This window comes from Phocoena sinus, chromosome 6, assembly GCF_008692025.1.
Source record: "Phocoena sinus isolate mPhoSin1 chromosome 6, mPhoSin1.pri, whole genome shotgun sequence".
Taxonomy (NCBI): Eukaryota; Metazoa; Chordata; class Mammalia; order Artiodactyla; family Phocoenidae; genus Phocoena; species Phocoena sinus.
In genome coordinates, this window is record NC_045768.1 from 68,762,332 (window position 1) to 68,779,611 (window position 17,280).

Below are 17,280 nucleotides of genomic sequence, written 5' to 3' on the forward strand. Positions count from 1 at the left end.
CTGGTGGATTCTTAACCACTGCATCACCAGGGAAGTCCCTCCAATAAAATTTTTAAAAAGAAAAAAAAATTGCTACTATGTGAGTGACCACTGAAGCAACTTGGAACTGATGTCAGTGATAAGGCCAACAGAAAGAAAATAATTTAGTGAAAAATTAAATAAAGAATAGTTGATAAAGGAAAATAAAAAAGATAAGTACAGACTGAGAGAAATACTTGCACATCATTTATCTGATAAAGGACCATATCCAGAATATGCAAAGAACTCTTACAACTCTTAATAACACAACCCAATTTTAAAAGAGCAAAAGATTTTAAGAGATACTTCACCTAAGAAAATATATGAATGCTTAATAAGCACATGAAAATATACTTGTGCAGAAAAAAGTTAACAAAGCAAGCCTGAGACTGCTATGCTTAGAAAGTCCTACTTGCAAGGATTGCCCTTGGCTAAGAACTTGGATCTCAGGAGAGTTCCCACCATTCCCTAGTAACAATAACTCACTGTGCCTAAAGTGTAAACACTGTAATTTACACTGAACACCTACTTTCCTTCTAGGAACCTGAAATTTTGGTGCATGGTAGGTAAATGGTGCCTAAATGACTGGCCCACAATAAAAAACCCTGGGCCCTGAGTTCCCAATGAGATTTCACAGTAGACAACATTTCACACGTGTTGTCACAACTCGTTGCTGGAGGAATTAAGTATATTTTGTGTGACTCCACTGGGAAATGACTTTTAGAAGCCTGTGCTTGACTTCCTCCAGACTTTACTCCATGTGTCTTTTCTCTTTGCTACTTTTGTTATGAGTTCTTTTACTGTAATAAATCATAGCCATGAGCATGACAACATGCTAAGTCCTGTGAGTCCTCCTAACAAATCATGGAACCTGGAGGGTGGTCTTCAGGACCCCCAACACAATCTATGACATCAATAATCATTAGAGATATGCAAATTATAACCATAATGAGACTCCACCTCACATCCATTAGAATGGCTATAAACCAACATTGTTCCCAAGGATCTGAAAGAAGTGGAACTCTCATGCATTGCTGGTAGGAGTATAAAATGGGTCAGCCACTTATGAAAAAGTTTGGTAGTTTCTTTAAAAGTTAAACATATACCTACTGTAATTCTACCCGTAGGTATTTACCCAAGAGATATGAAAACATGTGTCCATACAAAAACTTTAATATGAATGTTTATGGTAGCATTATTCATAATGGCATAAAAACTGGAAACAATCCCCATTTCCATCAACTGGTAAATGAACAAAATGTAGTAGTATATATTCATACAATGGAGCACTATTTAGCAATAAAAATAAATGGAATACTGAAACATGTTACAATTTGGATGAACCTCAAAAACCTTATGCTAAGAGAAAGAAGCAAGATACAAAATAACTATATGATTCCACTTACATAAAATTTCTAGAGAAAGCAAATCTATAGAGACAGAAAGCAAAACAGTAGTTGCCTGGGTCTAAGGTTGGGAGTAGAGACTGACTGCAAACAGAAGCAAGAGACTTGGTGGGGGGTGGTGTGATAGAAATATTCTAAAAATGAGCTGTGGTAATGGAAATGTACCTTATATACAATGGAGGAATTATGGTAGGTAGAGTATACCTCAATAAAGTTATTTTTAATATTTCAATTTCATTGGTGTATAGTTGATTTACAATGTGTTAATTTCAGGTGTACAGTCAAGAAAGATTTTTTTAAGAAAAAAATCACTTGCAAAAAGTCCCCTTCAGTGTCATTATCAAATTATTATTTAGTTTTGAATAATTTAGGTAAAGATTTTTCTTATTTCCAAACAAGGTGGTAGATTAAACATACAGATTTATCTTTCTCTCTCCAAAATCCCACTAAAATGAGACTAATGGGAGGATGGGGTATGGACAAAGACAGAATAAGAGATAATAGCATCAAACTTGGGGAAGCAGAAAAGCGCAAGGAAGAATGGTGCCTGACTTAGCTGACCCAAGAAAACTGAATCCTTAGCCAACAGCAGAGAAAGTCGGGAAGAAGAATTATTTTTACCACAGAACCTCCAAAATGTTCAAGATTCAGCAGCATCAGTGACAGTAGAACACTAGAAACAGAAGGACTGATTAAAGACCTGTTTAAGAAGCAGTTAGAGGATATATGGTGCAACACAGGGAATATAGTCAATATTTTAAAATAACTATAAATGGAATATAACCACCTTTAAACATTGTGAATCAATATGTTGTCTAACTGAAACTTATATAATATTATACATCAGTTATCCCTCAGTAATTTAAAAAATGAAGCAATTAGACCCACAGATCCCCTCCCCAATTCCAGATAGCCAAGCAATTGCTCTTCACCCACTAATCCCAAACACTTATCAGTTTTTACTCCCTGAAAAGAGTAAACCAGAGTGTTTATGAATTGGGGGAACACCAAGGACATTGAGGAATGGAGTACCATGTTGAAAACAGGAGGATTAAGTGAAGTCTGCCTATAAACTGAATATTAGGACCCTGGTTTTCTTCTCCTAGAATGACCAGAATGTTACTTATCATCAGGCTTATATTCATCCCAGCCCAGCAGAAGAATCTTGGAAGAATCAAAGCAGCCAAACAGAACAAGTCTAAAGATGCAGGCAGCAGAAGTTTCCTCAAAGAAATGGCTCAGCCAGATGACTTTCCAATGAACCTCATAGTCTGCCAGTGCTACCCACAGGCTTTAAATGAATTTAAATAGGAGCAGACAGCCAAAAATCACTAGACAATTGAGGAAAGTTTCTAACATGAAAAAGACAGACTAAAACAAAACAAGACAACAAAAGAAATTTGGAAGAAATCAAGACTAAACAGAGATGAAAACTTTCCTTAATGTTACCAAGATCCTCAAAGAGGTAAAAGATGTTTTGTCCAAGAAAATAATTTATATTTGTAAAGGAACCATCAGAAAAAGAAATAGCCTATGGAAATTTAAAATATGATATCAAAATGTAAAGCTCCAAAGAAGAGATGGAAGATTAAGATGATGAAAATCTCCTGGAAAACAGAACAAAAAGACAAATAGAAAATAAGAAAGGGAAAATAAAAGCATTAGAGGATAGTTCATGAGATCCAATATCCAGATCACTGGAGTGTGGATAAGAGAGAACAGAGAATACAGAAGAAATGTATCATCAAAAAAGTCCAGAACATTTTCCAGAATTAAAGGACATGAGAAGGCCCAGCACAAAGCAAACTGGGGCTCAAAGTTTCAGAACACCAGAGATAATGAGAAAATCTACGTTTTTAAGAGAGAAAAAATAGATCAATAATAATAATAGTAAATAGATCAAACACAAATTAACAGGCATCAGACTTACTAGAAGCTAAAAGACAATGGAGTAATGCCTCTAAGACTTTGAGGGAATATTGTTTCCAACCAACCAAATGTCAGAGTAAAAATAAAGACAATTTCAGAAAGGCGATGTCTTGAAACTTTTATTGCTCTCATGCTTTTTATCAGGAAGCTACTGGAGAATGTGTTCCACCAAGTGAGTGAATAAGGTAAAAAATGAAGAACGGATAGGATCAAGGAAAAAGGGTACTTAAGAAAGGGGAAGGAAATCCCAGAATGATAGTGAAAGGAGATCAGTTCACCTGTAGAGGTGAACTGAGGATCCCAGAACAGATGTCACCAAAGAGATGAAATTGAGTTTGAATATAATGAGATTTTCCATACACCATTTTGTATTATGACATTTTGCTGTATGTTTTATTTCCATAAACTAGAGCAAGGGAGGATATTTTAACTTCCTGTCTTGCACACATGTTAACATAGTGCCCTACACATACTAGATACTCAAAAAATTTTTTTAATTACAAGGTATTGTTTTATTTTTTTATAACTATTATTTATTTTTAAAATTTTTGGCTGTGTTGGGTCTTTGTCGCTGTGCATGTGCTTTCTCTAGTTGTGGCGAGCAGGGGCTACTCTTCGTTGCAGTGCACGAGCTTCTCATTGCAGTGGCTTCTCTTGTTGTGGAGTACAGGCTCTAGGCACACAGGCTTCAGTAGTTGTGGCTCGCAGGCTCTAGAGCGCAGGCTCAGTAGTTGTGGCACCCGGGCTCAGGTGCTCTGAAGCATGTGGGATCTTCTCGGACCAGGGCTTGAACCCATGTCCGCTGCATTGGTACACGGATTCTTAACCACTGTGCCATCAGGGAAGCCCAATATTCAAATATTTTTTATTTTTTTCTGAAAAGCAGCACTGTTTTTAATCAGTTTTAGTCCAGAATACAAAGCAAGGTGCTAGTTGTTGCCTCAATGATAGTACGATGATAAACAATGGCTTTTTCTTCCCCCATTAAGGCAAGTTACAGATGTGTATCAGATGGACAGGATGAGACATTTGAATAAGTGAATGGAAGAATGGAATACCTATATTTGTAGAGTAGTATAGCACACTAAAAAGGGCTGTATGGTGGATCTGGAGTATCCTAACTTGGGAAGCTTCAGTATCCTGAAAACACTGATAAATTCTGAATGAATGATACTGAATAAAACTAATTCACTCATCTACTTAGAGACCAAGGACAGAACAATGTTATATTTTTACGGGGGCAGTACAGCCTATTATTAGGCAAGTAGACCCTGCAGTTATTCTATATGAGTTCAAATTTCTATTTCAACAACTATAACTAAATTATATTAATGGATACATACTATTAATTGAGGTAAATTATGACATCAAAAGTATAAAATGTAGAGAAGAGGTAAAAATGGAGAGTTCTTATACACAAGTGAAGTTAAGTTTTTATCAGCTTATTTTAAGTCTATTTTAGACTGTTAAAACTATAACATATTTTATGTAGGCCCTTTGTCATCACAAAGTTAATGCCTATAGAAGTTACACAAAAGAAAAAGAGAAAAGAATCGAAACACTACAGAAAAAGAAAACACAAAGGAAGATAACAAGAGAGAAAAGAAGGACAAAAGAACTACAAGACAAAGAGAAAATAGTTAACATAATCGCAACTGTAAATCTTTCACTATCAATAACTACTTTAAATGTAAATAGACTAAACTCCCCAATAAATAGGTACAGAGTAGCTAAAAGAATATGAAAACCAAGATTCAACTATATGCTGCCCATAAGAAACTCCCTTTAGGGGCTTCCCTGGTGGCGTAGTGGTTGAGAGTTCGCCTGCCTATGCAGGGGACATGGGTTTGTGCCCCGGTCCGGGGAGATCCCACATGCCGCGGAGCGGCTGGGCCCATGAGCCATGGCTGCTGAGCCTGCGCGTCTGGAGCCTGTGCTCCACAATGGGAGAAGCCACAACAGTAAGAGGTGCGCGTACCACAAAAAAATATATATATATATTGACAGATCTGAAAGGAGAAATGAACAGCAATACAATAATAATATGAGACTTCAATACCCCACTTGCAATAATAGACAGAACATCCAGACAGAAAATCAATAAACAGTGGATTTAAACAACACTATAAACCAAAGATATATACAGAACTTTTCACCAAACAGCAGAGGAATACACATTCTTCTTAAGTGCATACAGAAACATTCTTCAGGATAAATCACATTAGGTCACAAAACAAGTCTTAAAAAATTTAAGATCAAAATCATACCAAGTATCTTTTCTGATCAGAATGGAAAAACTAGAAATCAATAAAGTAAGAAAACAGGAAAATTCACAAATACATGGAAACTAAACAACACACTCTTGAATAAATCTCTAGGTCAAACAGGAAACCAAAAGGGAATCCAAAAAATGTCTTGAGACAAAAGCAAAAACACAATGTACCAAAACTTATGGGATGCAGCAAAAGCAAGACTAAGAGGACTTAGGACGATGTGATGAAAACCTACCCTTAAAAAGATCTCAAATAAACAACCAGACTTTACACCTCAAGGAACTAGAAAAAAGCAGAATAAACTAAACCCAAAATTAACAGAAGAAAAGAAATAATAAAGATCAGAGAAGAAATCAATCAAATAGAGAATAGAGGAAAAAATCAACAAAACTAAGGGTTGGGTTTTTTGAAAAACTAAAACCAACAAACCCATAGCTCAAGTAAGAAAAATGAGAGAAGACTCAAATAAAATCAGAAATGAAAGAGGAGACATTACAATGGATGTCTCAGAAATAAAAAGGATCAGAAGAGACTATTATGAACAATTATGTGTGTGCAAATTAGATAAACTACAAAAAATGGATAAATTCCAAGAAACATACAACCTACCAAGACTGAATCAAGAAGAAATATTGTAGAAAGCTTGAACAAACCAGTAACATATAAGGAGGCTGAAGTTGTCATCAAAAATCTCCAAACAAAGAAAAATCCAGGAACAGATGACTTCACTGCTGAATTCTACCAAACACTAAAAGAAGAATTAATATCAATCCAATAGAGAAAAGATAGTCTATTCAATAAGTGGTGCTAGGAAAACTGGACAGCTACTTGTAAAAGAATGAAATTAGAACATTCTCTAACACAATATACAAAAATAAACTCAAACTGGACTAAAGACCTACATGCAAGACTGGAAACCATAAAACTCCTAGAAGAAAACATAGGCAGGGGCTTCCCAGGTGGCGCAGTGGTTAAGAATATGCCTGCCAATGCAAGGGACACAGGTTCGAGCCCTGGCCCGAGAAGATTCCACATGCCGCAGAGCAACTAAGCCCATGCACCACAACTACTAAGCCTGAGCTCTACAGCCCGCAAGCCACAACTACTGAGCCCACGTGCCACAACTACTGAAGCCTGTGTGCCTAGAGCCCGTGCTCTGCAACAAGAGAAGCCACGACAATGAGAAGCCCACGCACCACAGCAAAGAGTAGCCCCCACTCACTGCAACTAGAGAAAGCCCGCGCACAGCAACGAAGACCTAACACGGGCATAAATAAATACATAAATTTATTTTTTTTAAAAAAGAGAAAGAAAATATAGGCAGAACACTCTTTGGCATAAACTGCAGCAATATTTTTTGGATCTACCTCCTAAAGCAAAGGAAATAAAAGCAAAAATAAACAAATGGAAACTAATTATACTCAAAAGCTTTTGCACAGCAAAGGAAACCATCAACAAAACAAAAAGACAACCTATTGAATGGGAGAAAACATTTGCAAATGATATGACAGATAAGGGGTTAATATCCAAAATATATAAACAGCTCATACAACTCAACATCAAAAAAACAAACAACCTAGTTTAAAAATGGGCAGAAGACCTGAATAGACATTTTTCCAGCGAAGACATGCAGATGGCCAACAGGCACATGAAAAGATGCTCAACATAGTTAATCATCAGAGAAATGCATAGTAAAACCACAGTAAGATATCACTTCACAATGGCTATCATTAAAAAAAAAAAAAGTAGGGACTTCCCTGGTGGTCCAGTGGTAAAGAATCCGCCTTCCAATGCAGGGGACATGGGTTCAATCCCTGGTCAGGGAACTAAGATCCCACATGCCGTGGGGCAACTAAGCCCACAGGCCACAACTACTGAGCCCGCACGCCTCAACTAGAGAGCCCACATGCTGCAAACTACAGAGCCCACGCACTCTGGAGCCCGAGTGCCACAACTAGAGAGAGAAAACACCTACACGCCACAACTAGAGAAGAGAAAACCCGCACACCACAACCAGAGAAGAGAAAACCAGCACGCCACAATGAAAGAGCCCTCATGTCTCATCAAAGATCCTGCGTGTGCAACTAAGACCCAACACAGCCAAAAAACAAAAAACACAAATAGATGACCTAAATGGGAAGGAAATCCAAAAAAAGAGGGGATATATGTATACATATAGCTGATTCACTTTGCTGTACAGTAGAAACTAATACAACATTGTAAAGCAACTATATATACTCCAATAAAAATTTTAAAAAACCCCCACAAACACCAAATGTTGGTGAGGATGTGGAGAAAAGGGAACACTTGTACACTGTTGATGGGAATGTAGGTGCAGCCATTATGGAAAACAGTATGGCGTTTCCTCAAAAAAATTGAAAATAGAATTGCCATATGACCCAGTGATCCCACTACTAGGTATGTATTCAAAGGAAAGGTCACTATCTCAAAAAGATAGCTGCACCCTCATGTTCATTGCAGGATTCCTTACAATAGCCAAGATGTGGAATCAACCCAAGTGTCCACTGATGGATGAATGGATAAAGAAAATGTGATTGATATTAATATATCAATAAATATCAGAGAGAGAGGAGAGGGAATTCAGCCATAAAAATGAAAGAAATCCTGCCTTTTGCAACGACAAGGATGGACCTTGAAGGCATTATGCTAAGTGAAATAAGTCAGACACAGAAAGACAAATCCTATATGATCTCATCTATATGTGGAATCTAAAAAAACCAAACTCATAGATGCATATTGGTGGTTGCCAGAGGTGGGGTTTGAAGAGGTTGGAAAAATGGGTGAAAGTGGTCAAAAGGTACAAACTTCCAGTCATAAGATAAATAAGTTCTGGACATGTAATGTACAGCACGGTGACTATAGTTAACAATACGGTATTGTATATTTGAAACTTGCTAAGGGAGTAGATCTTAAAAGTTATTAATTATCACAAGAAAAAATTGTAACTACATGAGGGGATGGGTGTTAACTAAGCTTATTGTGGTAATCATTTGGCAATATATACATATCAAATTATTACATTGTACACCTAAAACTAATACAATATCATATGTCAAGTATATCTCAATAACACTGGGGAAAAGGGGGAAAAAATCACCATAATCCAATATAAGTACTAGAAGAATTTAAATAAACTGAATGCTAAAAACCAAAAATGTTCAACTTTTCTAAGAATAGCAGGAATTCTTCTGTTGATATATTTTAGCTAAAATTTATGTCAATATCCACTTGTAGAATATGGTGTTAGAGAACATTCTTACTGGCTCAGAAAACTGAAGATGTGTAAAGTTTTAAACAAAAAAAATCAAAAGAAATCTTTTTACATTAAAAAAAGTAGAAATGGAGGTTTATATATACAATGAAATATTATTCAGCCTTTAAAAGGGGGATCCTACCATTTGCAACAACAAGGATGAAACTGGAAGGCATCAGGCTAAGTGAAATAAGCCAGACACAGAAAGGAAAAACCTTGCATGATCTCACTTATCTGTAGAATATAAAAAAAGTCAAATACATAATAGCAGAGAGAATAGTTATTACCAGGTAGAGGGAAGTGAGGGTAATGGGGAGATAATGGTCAAAGGATAAAAAGTTGCAGTTATGCAGGATAAGTAAGTCTAGGGATCTAACCTACAACATGATGACTATAGTTAACACTGTATTGAATACTGGAAATTTACTGAGAGTAGATTTCAAGTGCTCTCACCACATACACACACAAAACTGGTAACTATACAAGATAGGTTAGCTTGACTGTAATCATTTCACTGTGTATGGACTGTGTATTCACTGTGTATGATGGACACCTTAAATATATACAATTTATATTTTAAAAATAAGTTGCACTTCATTATGTAATAGACGTGTAACTTGGTAGAGTTACCTAACCCCTGTAAGCTTCCATTTACTGACTTGAAAATGAGGTTATTTATTCATAGGGTTATTGTGAGTAGTAAGTAGTGTTCTATATTAGAGTTTCCTCAAGCTTTGGAATTCTGATTATAAATCCCAAAGTCTGAGACTACCGAGAAAGCAGGTGTAAGAAAGGAACTTGCTTCCAAGTGGAAAAAGCACTAACTGGGAGTTAGGATATCTCCCGGGAGGGATTCACCACCATTCAGCTGTGTAGCAATGGGCAATCACTTACTTCTGAACATCTGTACAGTTTTTATCTCCCCTGTCCTTGTACTGAGTAAACCAGGGAATCTGAGGAGGCCTAACTGGGCGGAGTAGCCTTCTTCGGCTTTTCCCTGTCTGCTGCTCAGGCCTAAAACCACGCAACAGCACACCGCGCTCTTAAAGCGCGTAGTGGTGTGCTGGGGTTTTTTCGGCCACGAGATGGCAGCATTCTCCCAACTGCCCACACACGTACAATTTGCAACCGTAGGCCCCGTTTAAATAGAACAGAACACCAGAGTCCTGGGTTCACCTTCCATTTTCTCTTTCGGGTGGGCCCTGCTGCGTTTCGTTAAAAAAGCGGTTTATCAAAGCTCGTTGTGCAGCGAAGGCCGAGACCGCGGGTTCTCGCGAGATCGCCGCCGGAAGTGGGTGGCAGCGGAGACGCAGAGACTCTCCTCTCCGGAAGGCGAGGGTTTCTCCGTAGCGGCTGTGGCGGTTTACCCCACGGCGCTCTGCCCCGAGAAAGAGCTCACCGGTCGCCGCCTTCCCAGCCCCGAGCTCGCACCTTCGGCTTCTCCGGCTGCACAGCTGCACGGCCCGGCCGTCGGAGACCCCGCAAGCCCCGGCCCCTCCCTCCCTCCGACCTCGCTGCAGTTAGGCCGCGCCCTGAGGCCCAGTCCGCGGCAGCTCCGGCGGGTGATGCCAAATACAGCCATGAAGAAAAAGGTGCTGTTGATGGGGAAGAGCGGGTCGGGGAAGACCAGCATGCGGTCCATTATCTTTGCCAATTACATCGCTCGTGACACCCGGCGCCTGGGTGCCACCATTGATGTGGAGCACTCCCACGTCCGATTTCTGGGCAACCTGGTGCTGAATCTGTGGGACTGTGGCGGTCAGGACACCTTCATGGAAAATTACTTCACCAGCCAGCGAGACAACATCTTCCGTAATGTCGAGGTTCTGATTTACGTGTTCGACGTGGAGAGCCGCGAACTGGAAAAGGACATGCATTATTACCAGTCGTGTCTGGAAGCCATCCTCCAGAACTCTCCTGATGCCAAAATCTTCTGCCTGGTGCACAAAATGGATCTGGTTCAGGAGGATCAGCGTGACCTGATTTTCAAAGAGCGAGAGGAAGACCTGAGGCGTTTGTCTCGCCCGCTGGAGTGTGCCTGTTTTCGAACATCCATCTGGGATGAAACGCTCTACAAAGCCTGGTCCAGTATTGTCTATCAGCTGATTCCCAATGTTCAGCAGCTGGAGATGAACCTCAGGAATTTTGCCCAGATTATTGAGGCCGATGAAGTTCTGCTGTTTGAGAGGGCGACGTTCTTGGTCATTTCCCATTACCAGTGCAAAGAGCAGCGTGACGTCCACCGATTCGAGAAGATCAGCAACATTATTAAGCAGTTCAAGCTGAGCTGCAGTAAATTGGCCGCTTCTTTCCAGAGCATGGAGGTTAGGAATTCTAACTTCGCTGCGTTCATCGACATCTTCACATCAAACACGTACGTGATGGTGGTTATGTCAGATCCGTCGATCCCTTCTGCAGCTACTCTGATCAACATTCGCAATGCCAGGAAACACTTTGAGAAGCTGGAGAGAGTGGATGGTCCCAAGCACAGCCTTCTTATGCGTTGAATATTGCCAAAATGCGCTCTCTGAAAATGCTGAATTGCCTTCCCCCTTTTTCTTTTAACATTCATAATGTCGTGTGCTTAAAAGTGGGCTTTGAAATGTGTGCTGCTTACTTCTTCCATCCCTTTCTTCCCTTCTCCCCAGTCTTCAAGCCTTGGACGCTATTTACTCAGCTATCCAGTAGAGCTTCAAGATGGCCTTTCTGAAAAGTTGGTATGGTGTTAACACTAAAGTAGGTGGTGGTGTATGTGTGTATGTGTGTTCTGATTACCTGGTTATAATAGATATACACATCAAAGCCTTTACAATATCTTCCTGTATTCCTTACAAGGTTGCAAAGGTGGAATGTTATTTTATCAGCAAGGTATTAAAATGCATTTATAAATTCTTTTTGGCTTCAACCATGAATAAACATTTGCTGTTAGCAATTTAAAATATGGTCTTATTTGAAATAATTTGAAGGTGGTTAATATTAAAGCTATAGATTCTGATTGCCCACAAGTATTGCTTAACTGGTAAGTTTGATTTTGTGATCTTGGCTCCCATCACCTTAACGATGTTTCATAGCAACTGTAGCAGTGTGGTTAAGAGAACGGTCTCTGGAGCTAGACCACCTGAGCTGAGTTAGTATTCTAGTCCCTTCACTTACTAGCTCTGTGAACTGGGCAAGGTACTTAATTTTACTGTGCTTGTTTCCTCATTTGTAAAATATGGATAAGGATAGCACTACTTTGTTGGATTAAGATTAAATTAAAGCAACATGGAAAACATTTAGAATGGTACCTGGCACATACTCAGTAATGTGTCAGCTGTCAATACCACCCACTGAGCCATTCTTCCTCCTCACTCCCAAATTACTGGATGTGAAGCCTAGCTAAGTATTTACGCCCTTACTAAATCCCAGGTATCCTTAAATACTTGATGTGCATTTTCTTACTTAATCCTCACAACCTGTGAGGTAGATTACTTTTATCTGTTAATAGATGAGAAAACTGGTATGACCTTATTAAGGTTATACAGCTGAACCTAGGCAGTGTAATTGCAGATCCTCTCCTAACCTCTCCTAACTCTTCATCATAAAAATCCTAGCTTTTTAGCTGTACATTATTCCTTCATATAAGTTCCCCAATTTTATAGATTGAGTAAACTGAAGCCAGGAAGTTAAATGACTTCTCTCAAAGAATAGTGTTTTGCTTTGGGCAAGATCACTTTCCCATCTGTATTTGTCTGGAAATTGGATAATTTTGAATCGGATTCTTAGATTACATACTTTTGGGGAAGAATTCTAAGGTTCCTATTTTGAATTGGCAGTGTGGTATAGTGAAATCAAAAAACAGACCTAAAGTGCCCTGTTTCAGCCGCCTCATAGATTGTTTTAAATGAAATCTAAGTATCTTAGAGCCAAAACACCTCTGATCAACTCCTCACCTCATTTTACAAATGAGGCATTATCTCTATTTACAGACATTAAATATAAGTGATAGGGAATTTCCAAACATTTATAAAGTTATTTAACATTTATTAAATCCTTTATAGCAGCACCTGTGGATGACAAGATCCCTACCCATGAAGAGCAAGAAGCTGTTCAGATATGTTATTAAACTAGTCTAATTAGGGCCTTTGGCAATAAGCTAGTATAGACTCCAAATGAACTGAGGGTATATATGTACTTTTAAAAATCATTTTAAAATACATTTAATAAATCTAGAGCTAGGTGGTATAATACTGAACATTTATTCAAGACTAGTATGTAAACATTTACAGATAGTCCCATGGAGGACTCATATTTTAAATTCAGGATGTGGATTTAACATCCACAGTGCATAACGCAAAAGGTATATCAACTATGTATCTGCAACTTAACGTGAAAGAGAGCTTTACTTTAGCAAATACTTTCTTTACATTAAGGAAAATGTCCTTAAACCTATCTTCTTTAATTTTAGTATACTCAGAGTAGGGGAAAAACAGGATTTCCTTTTATACAGGTCTCAAGAACTTAAATAAAATTGACTCCATAGATCATGGTTAAGAAACACATGGTAAAGAATGGTTTCAAAATACTTGTCTTTATTCCACTTGATAACATTTTTCATGTTAAGCAACATTATATGCTTGTTGTCTTTAAACATTTAAAACAATTAGAACATAGGGGCATTATCTAAAGTTTCAAACTGATAGAGAAGTCAGTTTACACACCATCTTATGAATAGTGAATAAAACAAGGTATATTCTGCTGTGAATGTAATGAGAAAAAGTACTCTTACAGCAATAAAGTAGCCCTCCGTCTTTACCACTACTTTAATTCCATCACACAGAGGCAAAGAAAACAATTCCAGTACTTCAGTATCTGCTAAGGATGATCTATGGCCCTTGGAGTATATGTATGTGTGGACACACCCCACACACATATCTACGTAAGTATATGTCTATTTAATCAATACAACTGGAGAAATCACATACAACCATGGAAAAAATACAATAAATGAAAAATACTAAGTGAATAAAACTTAACATAAGCCATAGGAGATTTCAACGAAGGGACAGTCCCATGGATAAGAGATTAAGACTTCAAGGTGAAAGTGAGATTTGTTCTGAACCCTAAAGGACAAACTATAACTGAAAGGCTGGGAGGTGAAGGTAGGATATTCCAGCTTCAGAACTGTGCCTTAAGATTTTTAAAGACACATGCCCACCAAAGCATTTCAGTTAAAAAAAAAAGGTGGGGGGGGAGATCATAGTGGAAGAGGGAAAAGAGGAATCTATGGAGACCTTATATGCCTTTAAATTTGAACTCAATTCTGGAATTAACAATGAACTATTAATGGAATTTTAAACAAAGAAGTGATATGGTCAAAGCAGTCCCTTAAGGTCAAAAGGCAGGTAATGCAGGCAGTATTGGATAAGGAAGAGGAGTCGTAATCAAAATGGTTTAGGAGAAAGTGACAGATTTAATATACTTTTGTTTATACTACTGGCATACAAAGGACAGGGAAGAATGCCAAAAAATCTCAGCCTATCACAAGTGTGACTCAACAACGAGTGGTTTTTGTAAATCTATTAATATCCAAAGATATTTTGGTCTCGTGATTCCCATTAATTCAGGGCCCACACTTATTGGTGAACTTCAGCTTCCTTATCAGAGAGCTCAGATCTCTAAAGCAGAATGTAATAGTGTACCTAGCTTCTTTAAGATACTCCAGGGCTAAATGTGAATCTCTTTCCCCTAGCAGTGGCTCTCAAGCTATTTATTGAGCCTAAGAATTACCAGGGCAGCTATTTAAAATGCAGATTTCTAATCCTCACTTTAGACCTACAGAATATATGTTTTTTAAGATGTATCCCAGGTAATTCCTCAAGTCCATCTTAGACAAGGCATTTAAGCTCCCTAGCTTCGGTATCATTACCTGTAAAATAGGTACAATATCACTATCTTACAGAAGTATAAGAATTAAATGATATGTTAAGTATCCAGGAATAGCTCTGGCCCTTTGTAGATGCTAATACCTTCTCCTTAGCATGTTAATTTTGGATTTACCAATATTAGGTTTCTTAAGACTAGAGGACAGTTTCCCAGTAGACTTAGAGAGTCCCTATTTGTTCTGTTAACTAATAATATGGCACCTTAGAAGCTTTTCTCTTCCTCTTTCTTTTCCACTGCAAAGAAGGCAGTTATTTGTGCTTTTCTTCTGTCTTTTCTCACAAAAAAAAGACTGGCCTTCAAACTCGGATCAAACAAGCAACACAGAAAGTAAGCCAAAATGAGTGAAGAAAGATGAAGTATTAAGCCTATCCACTTCCAGAACTCTTCAACTTTTCTCCTCTTCTTGCCAGTTTCTTGGCAAACTGGACAAGGCTGTGATGGTTAAGAGTTGAGGCTAGACACAGGGGTGCTGTAGGTGCTACCACCCTTCCAGTGTGTGCTTAACCTCCTGGTTCGCAGAGGGCAATGGCATGTATTCATCACTTGGATGCTAAAGACAAGCCGTTTTCTTGGCTAGGGGGTCTAACTACATGAGGCAGGACACTGTACAAGAGGCCTCACATCTGACTCCCATTTAGAGTCCGGAAGGCCCACTCCTGCAGCCATATCCTAAATCCTGGCCTTTTAGTTACTTCTAGGAGGTCTTGTTGGTATATTAAGGAAGGAAAATAAGGTCAAATCCTAGCTTCACCACAGACTTAGCTGTGTAACACTGAACAAGTTATTTAACCGCAAATTCAATTTTCTCAAGTTAATCTGAAGCTATTCTGTCTGTAGGCAGTGGGGAACTGATGGTTTTTGAGGAGGAAAGTAACAATCAAAATTAGCTCCCTTAACCTGCTGTATAGCACAGGGAGCTCAGCTTGGTGCTCTGTGATGGCCTAGTTGGGTGGGATGGGGGGTGAGGGGGAGGGAGGTCCAAGAGGGAGCGGATGTGTGTATGAGTATAGCTGATTCACTTCACTGTGCAGCAGGAACTAACACAACATTGTAAAGCAATTATACTCGAATAAAAAATTTTTTTAAATTGAAAAATTGAAAAAAAATTAGCTCCCTTCCCCAAAAACAGTGCCCCTCCAAAAAAAACCACAGACTAATTTTTTAATTTACATTTTTTCTGTTAAAATAAAAAACTAGAGTTAAATTCTCAAAGTCTAAATTAGACTAAATATAAAACTGCTATACAACCCACTGAATGGATTTATAGTTAGTGTCCCTCAAAAGTATCTAGTCATCTTCTGCCTTTTTCCTTTTTTCTAAATTCATTCTGCTCCAGTCTTCACTATCATCACATGCACTTTATTCCATCAAACATCATTTTTCAGGATCAACCTACCTGAATAATCATTAAGCCTCTTTAGAGCTTTCCCAAACTTAAACTTTGTCATTTTGATTATACACCCCAAAGCATTACTTTCCTCACTTTTTTTGTTTAGTACCAGAATGTTATAAAAAGAAACAATAAAAGTTGTATATTTCCCTAAAAAGAAAGGTCAGTATATCCAATGGCTATTAAGTTAACCACTTAATAAAACACATTAAAAACTACTCATCCTTATGTTAATTAACTGAAATTAGAACATAATGAATTAGTAAACCTAATACTATGCCGTTTCATGCCCACAAGATTATACAAGAAACCAAAATGGCTTCTCATAACTTGTTTGCTTTCCAAATACTTCACATTTCAACCCCATATCCATAGAGAGAGAAAATCCAAACATACTCTCCTTACTTAAAATCAGTAGAGAAGGCTAAAAAGCATTATTTAGGACTTTTTTAGACCCTGAAAAAGTTACACTTCCAATGTGTATTTAAATTACAAATGTTTTTATCCTGTGACATTGCTTCAACTTAAGTTCATCATAGTTAAGTTGACTGGGCTACTACTTCATCTTTCAAGTCGGATGGAGATTCTTTGGCATCAAGGCTCTTATTCAAGATTTCTTCTTCTGCAAAATTGACTTCAAAAAGAGAAAAAAGGATAAGCAAACATTATAAAGAAAAAATAGGACAAATTCCAAGTAGTAGCAAATTTCAGTAAAAAGTTCACATGCAAATATGTAACTGCAATAAAATTACCATTATTCTGGGACTTCCCTGGTGGCACAGTGGTTAAGAATCTGCCTGCCAGTGCAGGGGACATGGGTTCGTGCCCTGGTCCGGGAACATCCCACATGCCACAGAGCAACTAAGCCCATGCGCCACAACTACTGAGCCTGCGCTCTAGAGCCCGCGAGCCACAGCTACTGAAGCCCGCACACATAGAGCCCGTGCTCCGCAACGAGAAGCCACCACAATGAGAAGCCCGTGCACCGCAACAAAAAGTAGCCCCCACTCGCCACAACTAGAGAAAGCCTGCGCGCAACAACAAAGACCCAACTCAGCCAAAAAT

The 17,280-nt window shown here is 38.4% G+C and overlaps 3 protein-coding genes across 3 annotated transcripts in view; 1 reads left to right on the forward strand and 2 right to left on the reverse strand.

Annotated features, from left to right (window-relative positions):
* The window catches only part of SAXO1 (stabilizer of axonemal microtubules 1), a gene marked incomplete at its 5' end in the record, with an annotated part of 112,626 nt that extends 102,206 nt beyond the window's left edge, over positions 1 to 10,420 (reverse strand). Inside the window, one exon of the mRNA XM_032633883.1 lies at positions 10,077 to 10,420. Within this exon, the coding sequence (XP_032489774.1) occupies positions 10,077 to 10,420 (344 nt within the window). The remainder of the gene's footprint in view (positions 1 to 10,076) is intronic.
* Positions 10,017 to 11,839, forward strand: RRAGA (Ras related GTP binding A). The gene has a single exon (XM_032634693.1). The coding sequence runs from the start codon at positions 10,466 to 10,468 to the stop codon at positions 11,405 to 11,407; it is 942 nt and encodes a 313-aa protein (XP_032490584.1). The 5' UTR covers positions 10,017 to 10,465; the 3' UTR covers positions 11,408 to 11,839.
* Positions 11,840 to 13,449: 1,610 nt separating this feature from the next.
* Positions 13,450 to 17,280, reverse strand: part of HAUS6 (HAUS augmin like complex subunit 6) — a 43,430-nt gene continuing 39,599 nt past the window's right edge. Inside the window, 1 exon segment of the mRNA XM_032634691.1 lies at positions 13,450 to 16,849. Within this exon segment, the coding sequence (XP_032490582.1) occupies positions 16,755 to 16,849 (95 nt within the window). The 3' untranslated portion in view covers positions 13,450 to 16,754.